We start from the raw sequence: 13328 nt of genomic DNA, 5'->3' as shown, positions 1-13328 counted from the left end.
GGGCAGTCTTGGCCTAATGTAAGGCACTTAGCATTTTCCTGGTGAAACTACATAAAACTGTCAGGATAGCCAGCTTCTAAATTTAGAATGATATACAGGACTTTCCAAATACAAAATACCTGCAATGTTTTACTGGTGTGCAGTGAAATCAAATGTTGAGAACTTTCATTATGTGAATACTGTATTGAAACCACTATTATATGAAATCTTTAGTTAACTTATATAGTGCCAAGAAAAGTTTTGTCACTGGTAAGAATGTATATGCAGTACCAGCATTGATCACGTTGATCCTCCATATCCATTTTGTATTACTTCACACATGTGGCACCTGATGATAAGGTGAAAAACTAGGCCAGTGAGAAATAGGAATGTTTCTTGCTTGAAGAATTAAGCAGAAGAAATTCAATGCAAATTGCATTCTAAAAACGTCAGTGCAAATTGTGTAGCATTTATTGCATATAATAAATCTTTGATTGCTTATACTAAAAGGATTAATTTGCATTCTATTCATGGTGGAACAGAAGTAGGCTTGACAGTTCATTTATTACAAGCTACTCAGTAGGTAGTATTATCTTGTGATAATTTATTCCAGACTCCACATCTCGTGAATCTGAATGAAGACCCCTCAATGTCAGAGTGCTTACTGTACTACATTAAGGATGGTTTCACTCGTGTCGGCTCTGCGGAAGCCAATATTCCACAAGACATCCAACTCAGTGGTTCCCATATTCTCAGTGAACACTGTGTTTTTGAGAACCATGAAGGAGTTATCACCATGACACCTAAAGAAGGGGCACTCTGCTATGTCAATGGCAGGGAAGTGAAGGAAACTGTTGTTCTCAAGACTGGCTCTAGAGTGATTCTCGGCAAGAACCACGTCTTCAGGTTCAATCACCCTGATCAGGGTAGGTTGGAGTGTTCACTACTGAAGTGATTTAATGATTTTTCATATCTCTAACTGCTGATCTAATTCTTGAACTTAATATTTTATCTCATTGTGAATTTGTTTGTATTTTCAGCTCGTGAGCGTCGGGAGAAAACATCACCAGCTGAAAATTCAGGTATAGAAGAAACATATTCAAGCTCCTCAAGTTATTACTTGTACTTATTTGAGGAAAAATCAGTTATTAATTCATCACCTATTGTAGGGATGTCCACCTTAATCATGCTTCAGCACCAGTTTCTTGTCTGATTGTTGTCATTAGATTCAAATATTCTCCCCAATAATTTAATTTCAATACACCCTCTTACCATATGTCCATAAGCATCTCTTTTCTTATGCAATTTTCAGTGGATAAATAGGATATTATTTTTTCTATGGGTTTACCATATAAAATCAGTTTTAAAAATCTTCCAGCTCCAGATCATACTGAGAAAACTTCTCCAGCTGAAACCCCAGGAAATGGAGAAACTGTGGACTGGAACTTTGCACAGATTGAGCTGCTGGAGAAACAGGGAATTGATCTAAAGGTAGAGATGGAAAAGAGGCTTCTTGTGCTAGAAGAACAGTTCCGTAAAGAGAAGGAAGAGGCAGATCAGCTCTTTGAAGAGCAGCGCAAGGTGAGGTCTTGATATAACTTCACTTGTTAGTAGTTTTAAAAGTCACTAAAACTCAATCTCTGTGATAGTTTGTCATGTATTGTCTTTTAGCCAGCATAGATTTGCTTCTATGGAAATGTAGATAGGTTTTATCAGATGATTATGAGGACAATCATTCTACTTGAAACTTGCTTTGTTTCTGAGGTTAATATTAAAGTACATCAAGGGCAAGGGTGTTGTGAGGATATTAACTGAATTGAACTGGCTCAGGATCTTGGGCTTTGATATTAGCACTTTGGACCTTGCTTTATATTACTGGTGAACAGTTATTCAGTCAGTGGGTGTGGTTGATTTGATTTGGTGTATGTCTTATCCAGTTCTGTGACATAAATATAAAAGATGTGGTGATTTTCTAGAGCTATGAAGCAAGAATTGATGCACTTCAAAAGCAAGTGGAAGAACAGAGTATGACAATGTCCATGTACAGCTCTTACACCCCAGAAGACTTTAACAATGAAGAAGATATATTTGGTTAGTATCAAACACAGAGTATATCTAGTGCCATAGCAAGGTATTTTTGGCTTCTACACTTTCGCCTGTATTAGGTACTGCAGTTCAGAGATAATTACCTTATAAATATACAAATTTAGTAATCGGTAGGAAATTTAGTTATAGCACTGTATAATTATCTTGGATCTGTAGGCACATATTGTAATTAAATGAACCAAATGACTTGAAATTTCTTTTGTAGAAGTGCATGACATTTTGCTGCTGATATGTGTGCTTTTCTGTACAACAAATTTTCACATGGAACTCATCTAATCTCCCAGAAGTACTGACCTGGCCACATGCAACAGCTGCTTATGGTCATTTGAGAAAGAACAGCTCAGCATAAATCTCATGCACTTTGTTGCTGAGTTAAAGTGCAAGATTCACAATATGTTTAACAGAACTACACCTGTAATGCACTGATAGGCTTCCCAGCACAGTTTGCGATGAATGCAATTATGTGTTGATAATAACATTAATCGTACCAAGTCGTTGGACAGCTAAGTGCTATGTAGAGAGTGGTGAGACATCTTTTAGTTCCACAACATGTGCATAGACATCAGTGTCATGTTCCTTTGAAATTAAAATGTTGCCGTTCTAAATCCATACTGTTGTGTTATGCCTTCTACACCATCCATTCACTACTTTTTGCCATCCCTGTACAAATAAAATGGTTAACTTACCTGAACAGAATGGTCAGTAATAGACTCCTGTAACTTGCTGTTCATACAGACCAAAATTATATATGGACACAATATAAACATTAAGAAGATGGTTATGATCTCAGAATAGTCTGAATCCTAGTCCGTGGATGGCAGAGAAGGAAGATAAACTCTTTATTCCTTGAATTTTTGTATGAAAGCAGTACCTGTATGATAGTCAACATATTGCATTTAAAGTTCACTACTTTTCCAGAAAATATATGGAACATAACAGTAAAACTTCCATACAGCAAAAATTCTGTTTTGAAAAAGGGGGGGCTTTGTCACCTTTCAGGAATTAATTTGCAATTTCCTCTTGACATATGTTTAACAGAAGAGTTTCCTATATCCAAATTTGTAACTTTCCTCCTGTAACCACATTATTTTTGCCATGTATCAAATACTTCTGATGGCATCTGATGTCAAGTTTTTGTCTGTTACGCACACAGGACTTGCTATGGCACTGCATTATGTGTGTTAATGGAGTTATTTATTAACAGTTTGTCTTGCATTTATATTGCATGAATAATGTTGTTTGTTACTTATTTCTTACTCTCTTAATGTTTTCATTTCACACTGTTAATATATTTGATCCAGTTACATAATATCATATATGAAGACATTGGTAGATTTTTTTAGCATATTTAGCTCACGTTTTGATGATATTTCTTTGGTACTAGTTATTCATTGGAAGAATCACACATTGCAGTTAGCATGTTTATTCTGCACTTTTGTTCCTTGTTCTTAACTTTTGTAACTAAGCTGTCAATTCTTTTTCTGATGGATGAATTGGTGTTATATTGGCCTGTATTTTACAGAAAAATATATTAAGAAGTACTTAATGGAAGTTACTGGGTTTTGATGTAACAGCAGTTGGTCAGCCTATAGATCCTGCTTCAGTTATATTTGTAAAAAAATATTAGGATCTTAAACCCATTTCCAGTATTGGGTTCAGCAGTATTCTGTAAAATAATTTCAGATACCATCTGTATATTTTCTTTCCAATAATATTCACTTGTCACTTTATTTTTCCATATCTGAATTTTGCTCTCATTGTTATCAACCATAGAAACGTACTGTATCTTCTGGTCCATTAATATTTTGTTGTTTCATGGTTTGAATTACATTTTCTTGCCAAATACACATTAGCTAGGATGACAGCCAGGTCATTATGATTGGCTGTATATTGAGTCAGGCTTCAGACTTTTTGGTAGGGATGTTGAGCATTACTATCTTCATCACCATACCCAGAATGAGCCAAGGTAGCTCAACCAGTGAAGTGATTGGTTGTGGAATGGATTATCAGGGTTCAATTGCAGGAAGAGACGGGGATTTTTCTCTTCATTACCGCATCCAGACAACTTCTGGTACCCCAGTCTATAGTAGTTGGTGAGGAAAATAAATAGGTGACAGCGTGATACAAAGATGATGACAAGGAAAGAAAAAAGTTTTATTTTGTTTAGAGCATAGCAATATGTAAATAAATTTTTAATTCTTTTGGAACATTTCAAAGTTTGCAATGAAATTGCTGCCACAAAGGTAAATATTTTGTATTTGGTCAGAAATGTGATTAGACTTTGTTTTAAATCGTTTAGATGGAATAGTGTTGTCACATCTTTGATTAATAATTGGTTTACAAGACTCATAGAAATCAGCATTAGTGCTTAAAACCTAAAAGAGGAGGCAGTTTAAAGTCAAGTGTGTATCAGCAGCATCAGAATCATGGAAGCAGACAAATCTTGCAGCCAAGCACCTGCTACATCTGCGTGTTATGTCCTTCTTAACACTAACATTTCATTGAAGTACTTCTGTTTTATATTTACACTTTAATCTCTTCTCTTTGGGTCATGCTCTGTGTTTTTGTCTGACTGTGATTGCCTGATGGCATTTCAGTCAACCCCTTGTTTGACGCAGAGTGCAACTGGAGTGATCGTGAGTACCAGCTGGCTGCTTGGGGATTTAGGAAGTGGAAGTACCATCAGTTCACTTCCTTGCGGGATGATCTCTGGGGAAATGCCATATTCCTCAAGGAGGCTAATGCAATCTCTGTTGAGCTGAAAAAGAAGGTATGTTCTATGGTGCCAGTCATGCTGCTATGAGCAGACAAGCAGGCCCTGTGACTGCAAGATTTATTTTATAAAATTTGCAATGATTAAATAGTTTTCTGCTTCTATAGCTCTTGAACTAGCTGTCAAGGGCACAGGAAATTTATTTTTATGCCATGCTAAATTTTAAAGCGTTCTTTATTCCCTTGCCAGTTGTTAGTATCTCATTGCTCTGTAGAGAGGTGGCATGTAAGGCACCATGACAAGGAAACAGTTACATTGGTAAGGTAAACAGTAACAATGTAAAATTAAATTTAAAGGTGAGAAAGTTACTTTACTTTTAGCAGCTATAATTGAAATGAGAGTGTTTCACAAAATATCATTCCCTCGGTTACCACTAGATATCTTTCAAGACATGACATGAACTGAAAGTTTGTACAAAACCTGTCAGGTAGATTACATATTATGTTAGTTTAAAGAATACACATTGTGATGTTTACTGCTGTAAAGTAGCTGAACGGATTTTGTAAATTTAAGTTGTCTTTGTAGAGGATTGCATAGGATGATATATATGCTGCACATCGCTTTAGTCTTGTGTAAGAATCTGTTTATTGGCAGCACTTGAAGCCAGTTTCCTGTTGCAGGTGCAGTTCCAGTTCACCCTTCTCACAGACACATTGTATTCACCTTTACCAGCTGATTTGCTGCCTGCACTGGATGAGGAGGACGATGAGGATAGACCATTTCCTCGTACCATTGTGGCAGTGGAGGTGCAAGACACTAAGAATGGGGCCACCCATTACTGGACCCTTGAGAAACTCAGGTGAAATTAAATTTCTGCAAGACATATTCAGAACAGTAAAACATGTATCTGGAGACCACTCATGCTTGCAGTTGAAATTTTGGAAAGGATTCCCAGGTGGGGAATTCATCAGCCAGAGGTCAAATGCTGGTGAACATGCCAGAGTTCTTATGCTGTGGATACATTTTCTAGTTTGTTTCTTCTGCTGTCTGATAATGAATTAGATATGTGTGTTAAAGCCCATATAGTAAAATGTAACTCATCATTCATTGATGTTTCTACCAGGGTGATTCATCTTGAAACAAATCCTTCTCTTTTCTCTCCCCTCCGATAAGTGTTCCTTTTCTACCTATTTCTACTCATTAACTCGGTATATTTTCCAACAGGTGGTATCCCTATGATAATTTATTTAACATATTTGTTTTTAGAATCTCAAAGCAATCCTATTTTTGCCCATATGTAACATGTTTATAATACTGTATCCTTATTTGACCAGCTTTTCCTTTGTTTGTCTTCCTGTTTTTATAACTTGCACACTGTCCTGGTTTCAGACTTTATGCCATCTTGTTCACTTCTTAATACTCCATAGAAATTTAATCCGTGTTTCTCATAATATGTTTACATTCTTAACCAATATGGTTAGATAGAATTGTACAACTGCGTACTTGTGGTCATCAAAACATGTTAAACTGTTATACTACTTGTTAGGTACAAATGGTTATATACAATTATCCTGTGTGTAGCTGTCAAGTACATTGTAGACAAAGTTTGAATGCTTTCCCTTACTCTTTGACCTTCATGATTTTTTCATTACAGTGGCAGTTGATGTCTGTTTTCAATAATCCATTCATCATTTGAGGTTTATGTCTGATAAATAGAATGTATAAAAGAAAATTGGATGAAACAGTGGCATGCAATGTAAGAATTCTGGTTATACCATATTAAAAAATTAACGTGAGTACCACATGAGGATTAAATGTGAGATATATGGCTTTTCTGAAAGTCTTCGTTAATCCACTTAATTCCCTCATGATGCCACATTAGCATCATACAAGTAAAGAAGACCAACCCAAACCTTCTACAGTGATAATTTTTAGGTTTATGAAATTTACTTAAATAGATTGTGTAGGTATTATCTTGATCTCGATATTATTAAAACATTTTTTTTCTATTCAAAACCTGTAGAAGCATTTAGAATATATCATAATTATAATGCCTAACCACAGGACTCATTAATTTCCATTCTATATAAATGGAATATGTAATACCACACAAAAAAATATATCATATGGAAATTGAAGTGTGAGTTTTGCCATCTTTTATGCTGTCTTCCAGGAACCCCTTTATGGGAGTAGTCTCTTTGTGTTTGTACTATCCTGATGATTCTCTAAATTTTTGTGACAATGATTGATTAATATTATGAATACTATACTGTTTGAGGTATATTTGATATACATGACATTTTAAGGGTTCCTCCACTCTTATCTTCAAGTGATTAGTTGTCATTATACTGACATATTTTGTATAACATTATTTATTGTTAGTAACAGTGCTTGGGATCGAATCCAGTACCTTTAGAATATTAGTCTAGTATGATAACCACCAGACCACAAGGGTGATTTTGATGACCAGAATTCTGTTCAAAATTCAGAGTTTTGTACATGTGTTCAAGTTCCATCACTCTGTTGTGTCTCCAAAGATAACATTTCAGATTAATAATACTTTTAAACAAAAAAAGGAAATATGTTCAGATTGTGTACTTAGAAGCATCAGTATATTTTAATTGTTTGTTGTGGCCTCTTTCCGCTACTTTTCATCCAATTTGTATGATGTGTATACAAAAACATGGTCATTGTATTTCACAGACATATGTGTGTCCATTCCAGTTTTTGTAGAAAAAATTATTTTCCTTTCCAGACATCCCTCTCAACCTCCAAGGCAAAAGAAAAGCATTTTCCATTCCTAGTGTGCTTTATTAAAAAAACAAACTTTGTCCACGATACAGGTGACTTGCTTGTGGTTGTGTTGGAGACATCTGTAAAATAATTAACACAATAATTTCCTGTATTGTAGACATCGCTTGGAACTCATGCGTCATATTTACAACGAAGATCTTAGCCCCGAGACACCGGAGGCGAAGGATGACTTTTTCCAATGTCTTTCTGTCTGTGCTAATCAGAAGTTCTCGCTTGCAAATCTTTTGCCTTCGAGGTTGGTGCTTACTAGCAAAATGTGCGTATATCTGTGAGCTGATTTCAGTAATGTGATGTGACTTCATGGCATGGCATACTGGCTGAACACCCACACGACACTCTCCTCTGCTTCTCTCTTGTCAACAGTTTCTTCTTTCTCCTTAGCTTTGCTTACTCCCAGGGACCAGTCATGTTCTTTCTGTGCTTTGATACAGTCAGTACTTGTCGAGAAATATGTCTGAATGTCCCCAATATTTCATTGAATTTCTTAAAATTAAAAACCACAGTTTGAAGAAATCACATACATAAAACATGCATGAGCAGAATTCAAGAAGCCAAATTTTGTTTCTTTTTTATTGGATTTCTCTACATAGTTTATTACAGGGGTTCTCATCCTTTTAACATCTTGGGTTATGCTTACCCATTCATATTGATTCACATGCCATTGGGTTATAATTGATGAAATTGTATTGCAACATTGTGGCAATTTATTACAAAAGTATACTAATTTGCTATCCCAAACAGCTCCACAAATTGTTCAATTCTTTTTATAAAAATAAATGATAGAAGTATAGTTGTCCCAGATCATAAACAAAGGGTACTGGCTATCTTGCTGAAGTATTTGTGATTTTCGTCAGTATTTTTGTTTTAATAATGCCAGGATAGTACCTTCAAATCTGTCATTACTGCATCCTTCCAATTCATTATGTACACACTATTCACTAACATCATCCCTTGACAATGAATTTTTTCAATATGTGCAGTTGGAGAAGTATTATTAAATAATTTAAGAGTTGATGACTCAGTCATAAATTTTAACCATGTATGGAGACATTCACCTGTTAGGTTCTGAGAAAATGTGCACTTGGTTTAAGAATGGATGTTTTGAGTATCTAACTATTGATACAACATTGGAATTCACAGCTGCAGAAAGTCATATGTAATGCAAGGCTACTCTGAATATTATATGATATGTAGCAAGTTGTTTCTTCACAAACCTTGTTCTCTAGTTCTTTCTAGGACCTCCATGATGAAGAAGCTGTTAGCTGTAGTATATACAGTACATGGTTAATTCTTGATTTAAGAATATTTCATCCGTTTGGTGTTTGTGACAATATTGCACCTATTTAGAAAGATTTTGTTTTACACAGTCTCAGTTTTTTGAATCAAAATAATATGATTTCTTGTTTTCATTCATATTTCCCTTTTTTCTGCATTGAAGTCGTTGATGGGGTTGCTACTGCATATTACTATTTTATAACTGGCAGAAGGTTTAGTTCAATAACAGCATGGGTTTTATCAAAAATAAACATTCCTCTGTACATACTTTGCATGATTGGTGTTTAGTGTCTGTGTTTTTGTGAAATTGCATTTTTATCTTACACCTCTCCATTTGGTGGTTTTGGTAATGGGAGTTCAACCAATAGTCTAAGCCAGTGGTATTCAACCTGGGGTATGCGTACCCCCCGGGGGTACGCGAAGACATCTTAGGGGATACGTGAAATTTAAGAAAATACGTATATTATTTTATGATAAACACTGAATAATCAGTAATGTAATTTATTTAATTTATTTTATATGTAGATTATATGCTATGTATAACTTGAATTATACACCAACAACTTTGGGGGTACGCAAACAAAAAAGTTGAATACCACTGGTCTAAGCTACTGATAGTGCCATTAAGTAAACCACACATAAAATAATAATGGGGATTGTTTCAAGTTCAGATCTTCATTATTTGTGTCATGAAATGGGTTTATTTTAATTTTTTACCATGTCCAGGGGAATAAAATTTACTGAAATTACTTGTTCCCAGAATTATTATACAGGGTTATTCATAATTCCATGACACATTACAAAAAATCGCTAGACTTGAATGGTGCAATGGATGGTAGTATATTTCCTTTAGTTTGAATCTAACCGCTTACATCTATGCATTGCTGAGTTCTAGAATGCATAGAGCTTTATTTCCATGCCCCATACTTTCATGGCATGGAGCTTGGGAACAGGTCAACTTTATATTTACCTTTGTTAATACTTATTTTGTTTGATACTTAATGTTTAATGCATGTAACTGAGTTTGAAATGCATGATATTTTATATTTGAAGTGTGTATGAAAATTGGGTAATTGATAACAAGAACAATAGCCAATTAATTGTCATCTGTCTTTGTGCTAAGTATTATTCCCCAATGGATACACTGTTATACCATCTTGATTATGAATTTGTATGATACATATATTTAAAAAATATTAGTGAATTTGTATCAGTCGAGGAGCATTAAGTGGGTGATGAATCTGGATTTAAGTACTGGTGTGAGTGCTGGTACAAGCGTTTACAACATAATGCAAAATTATTTTACTCAGTTACTGGCAAGATAATTAAATCCTTGTGAACATACAACACTCTGGTTTATGTAAAATGGTAAGTTTATTGAGAGAGAAGAGAAAGCATGTCCTCTTCTCTTATCTGTTATTTAGTTGATGCATGTTTGATAGTGACAGTGTCATGTTTGTACTTGCAGACAGCGACTGGAGTTGATGAGGGAGATGTACCACAATGAAGCTGAATTATCTCCAACGTCACCAGATTACAACATTGAGTCTCTGACAGGAGGGGACCCTTTCTATGACCGCTTCCCATGGTTTAGGATGGTTGGCAGGTAACACTGCTGATACATGTGCATGCTGAGCAGTACAGTAATAATTGTTATCAGGAACATCAGGTTGTAATTTCACAGCCATCTGCTCTCTTTTTAGTCTTATAACCTATACACTTATATTTCTTTTTTATGTTTCTGTTATCTCTATATCATGTTTTTCTCCACAATATTTTTGTTATCTGTATGTTTACCATCATCACACCACTTGTCAAGTGAATTTAATTTTGATTTATGTTGTTTCAATATAACCCATACTTTACATGAAGCTCTATCAACCTTCATCAGTTTCCTTAAAAATGGATTATCATATGTGAAAATGTAGATATTATGAAGGTCTTTAATTCTTATTTGAAACTCTTTTTAATAGGGTGTATATATCCCACAAATTACTAACAACATACATTAGTGTAGGATTTGAGGTTTTCACAGCAGTGAGTCTGAAGATTTCTGTCTTCTGTGTTATTGTGTCTTGTAGTTTGATAGATCTGGAAATCTACCAGACTACATGGCGCAATAACCCAGAAGACAGCAATCTTCAGCATACGTTAGTGCTTTTCTCCTTTTCTAATTAGATTTGTCAAAAATGAAATATTTTGTTCTGTATTACTAATTTTTAGCGTTTAATCAGCCAGAATAGTTTGACACAAGTAAAATCAAAGAACTGAAAGAATAAATTTGTATTTGCAGTAAATTACCATCAAGACTACAGAAGAATTTTTAGCGAACATCTCATTCAGGGACCAGTACTTATTCGCTCACACAGGTTATGCACAAGCTAGACAGAAATTATGTTTTAATTGCTCAACATGAAATTTGAGGCCCTTGTGGTGATGAAGATGTTAGTGTTGGTCTTTTGGGTTGTAATGCTTTGTGAATTTTTAGGTAGATACCTGCATTTCGGAGGAACATAACCCCACTTCGAACCAGTCTTTTGTAACACAGCATGATTTTTACTGTGCATTCTTTTCCAGAGCATTTGTGTATCTCAGCAATTTAATGTATCCAGTCCCATTGATCCATAAGGTTGCTATTGTTAATGAGAAGGGGGATGTGAAAGGATTTCTCAAAGTTGCTGTTCAGGCTGTCATTGGTAAGTAACACAACTATGTCCAGCTGAGACCAGTGATCAGCTTTGATAAACAGGGAGGCATATGCTTTCACATAACATTTCGTGAAATTTTACACTTTCAAAATCATCTGACATGCATGGTTTGCTCAATATGAAACAAATTTCAAAACTTTGATTTGTTGCACCCCAATTAAAAATTGAAGATGTTTTACAATTGTCTATGACTCATAACATGGAATTAGTGCGAATACCAAGCACAAATTTTTCAACTTTCTCAGCTGGTGTAATACAAAAAAAAAGTATTTTAAAAACATTTTTGGCTTAATACATAACTAACCCCATGGAGCAGAATCAATATTGAGAAGCTGATAGTCACTTAGTTAATCAGGAACTTACTGCCTTTAATGGAATCTGAAAGTCAATTAACATGTTCACATGTGCCTGCCACTGAGCTCCATCTTGAGCTCGATGAATCCACTCTACATCCTCACACACTGTTTAATATTCTTTATGTATTCTTGTATGTGTCCACCAGTAATAGCATAGTTTGCAGTGTATAGTTCATGTGTTTTTGTGAGATTACATTTATATCTTACTGCTTTTATTATTGACTAGTAATTGGGGTTGTTTCTAGTTCAAGTCTTCATTATGAGATGCAGTGCACAATTCGAACACTGAGTTGCACCATAATGTTCCAGAAGAGGAGAACAGTGAATACTTGAGTGGTGTAAGGCAGTCAGCTCGCATATCATTTGATGACGAACTTTTCATCGGTCAGCAACGCCCCTCTAAACGCAACATACTCTCGGCTCAGACAGAAAGAAATCAGCAGCACATAGATGAAAGGGTGGTAGAGGGACAAGGCAACATCCAGGATTCCTGCAAGGATTCACAGGTTATTCCAGACAAAGTGGAGGCTGAAGACAATGGCAAGGATTCTTGCAAAGCCGAAGGTTAGCAAAATTGTTGAGTTTTGTTCTGTTACAGTAATACAGAGTTTTATATACTGTGTTCTATATGAGGTGACTTGTAACATTTACTTGTAATGTAACATTCGCGGCGAGCATGTTACATTACACCACAACTGGTGAGGCGTATCGAATGCTCGTTTTGAACGCTCGGCTCGACTGTGCTCATGTGTGCTCCATTCATTTCATTCAATATGTCGGACGTGGAGGTTGTGTTATCTTTGTTTCATTTAATACGCTACTCTTATCTAAAGAACTCGTGAATGCTCGTTATGACGCCGCTCGACTGACTGACTGACTTGTAATGTAACACTCAAAGGGATTCGCGAAAAAACCGACAACACGATGGAGCGCCCGCGAGCGTGAGCAGCTCGCATCGAGCGGCTCTGTTCGCTGTCTTCACTTGTGTAATGCTCGATTTGTAACACGTTACATTACAGGCAAATGTTACAAGTCAGTCGCCACCTTTAAAGTAAGTTTTGATCATTTCAGTCACTTTTTCCATTTCATGTATCATAATAATCATTTAATGTTATCACCACTATCATTATTTTATCATCATTCCATCAGTGCTGTGTAGCATATTCTGATTTCAATAATTCTTTTGGATAAAAATGGCTGCCTTTTGACTGATGCCTGAAAATAAGATCAGAGATCTTTTCATTATCTTTCATAGGATGTTTGGGAAGGGAAGGTATGTGGCAAAATCCACACTTGATTTGACTTGTCTCAAATTTGAAACATTTAATTGCAGAGTTCACTACCATTTGACCAGTGTGTCTTCATAATATGGTGAAT

General features: G+C 35.5%; 1 protein-coding gene across 18 annotated transcripts in view; it reads left to right on the top strand.

Annotated features, from left to right (window-relative positions):
* The window catches only part of unc-104 (kinesin family member unc-104), a 62588-nt gene that overhangs the window by 34633 nt on the left and 14627 nt on the right, over positions 1-13328 (top strand). For 8 of the 18 annotated variants that reach the window (XM_087359068.1, XM_087359078.1, XM_087359077.1 and 5 more), the window contains 10 exons: positions 593-905; positions 1020-1061; positions 1358-1560; positions 1956-2070; positions 4683-4855; positions 5479-5657; positions 7710-7868; positions 10356-10493; positions 11465-11583; positions 12261-12515. In XM_087359068.1, the coding sequence (XP_087215194.1) occupies positions 593-905; positions 1020-1061; positions 1358-1560; positions 1956-2070; positions 4683-4855; positions 5479-5657; positions 7710-7868; positions 10356-10493; positions 11465-11583; positions 12261-12515 (1696 nt within the window). The remainder of the gene's footprint in view (positions 1-592; positions 906-1019; positions 1062-1357; positions 1561-1955; positions 2071-4682; positions 4856-5478; positions 5658-7709; positions 7869-10355; positions 10494-11464; positions 11584-12260; positions 12516-13328) is intronic. The other 10 variants (XM_087359079.1, XM_087359075.1, XM_087359080.1 and 7 more) reach the window with 5 other exon arrangements.

The sequence above is a fragment of the Zootermopsis nevadensis genome, unplaced genomic scaffold, assembly GCF_977971745.1.
Source record: "Zootermopsis nevadensis isolate Lab colony 2312 unplaced genomic scaffold, Znev_1.0 Znev_ptg000030l, whole genome shotgun sequence".
In the NCBI taxonomy this organism is placed as follows: Eukaryota; Metazoa; Arthropoda; class Insecta; order Blattodea; family Termopsidae; genus Zootermopsis; species Zootermopsis nevadensis.
Note: the sequence above shows the minus strand (reverse complement) of the source record. Positions and strands in the feature narration are given on the sequence as shown.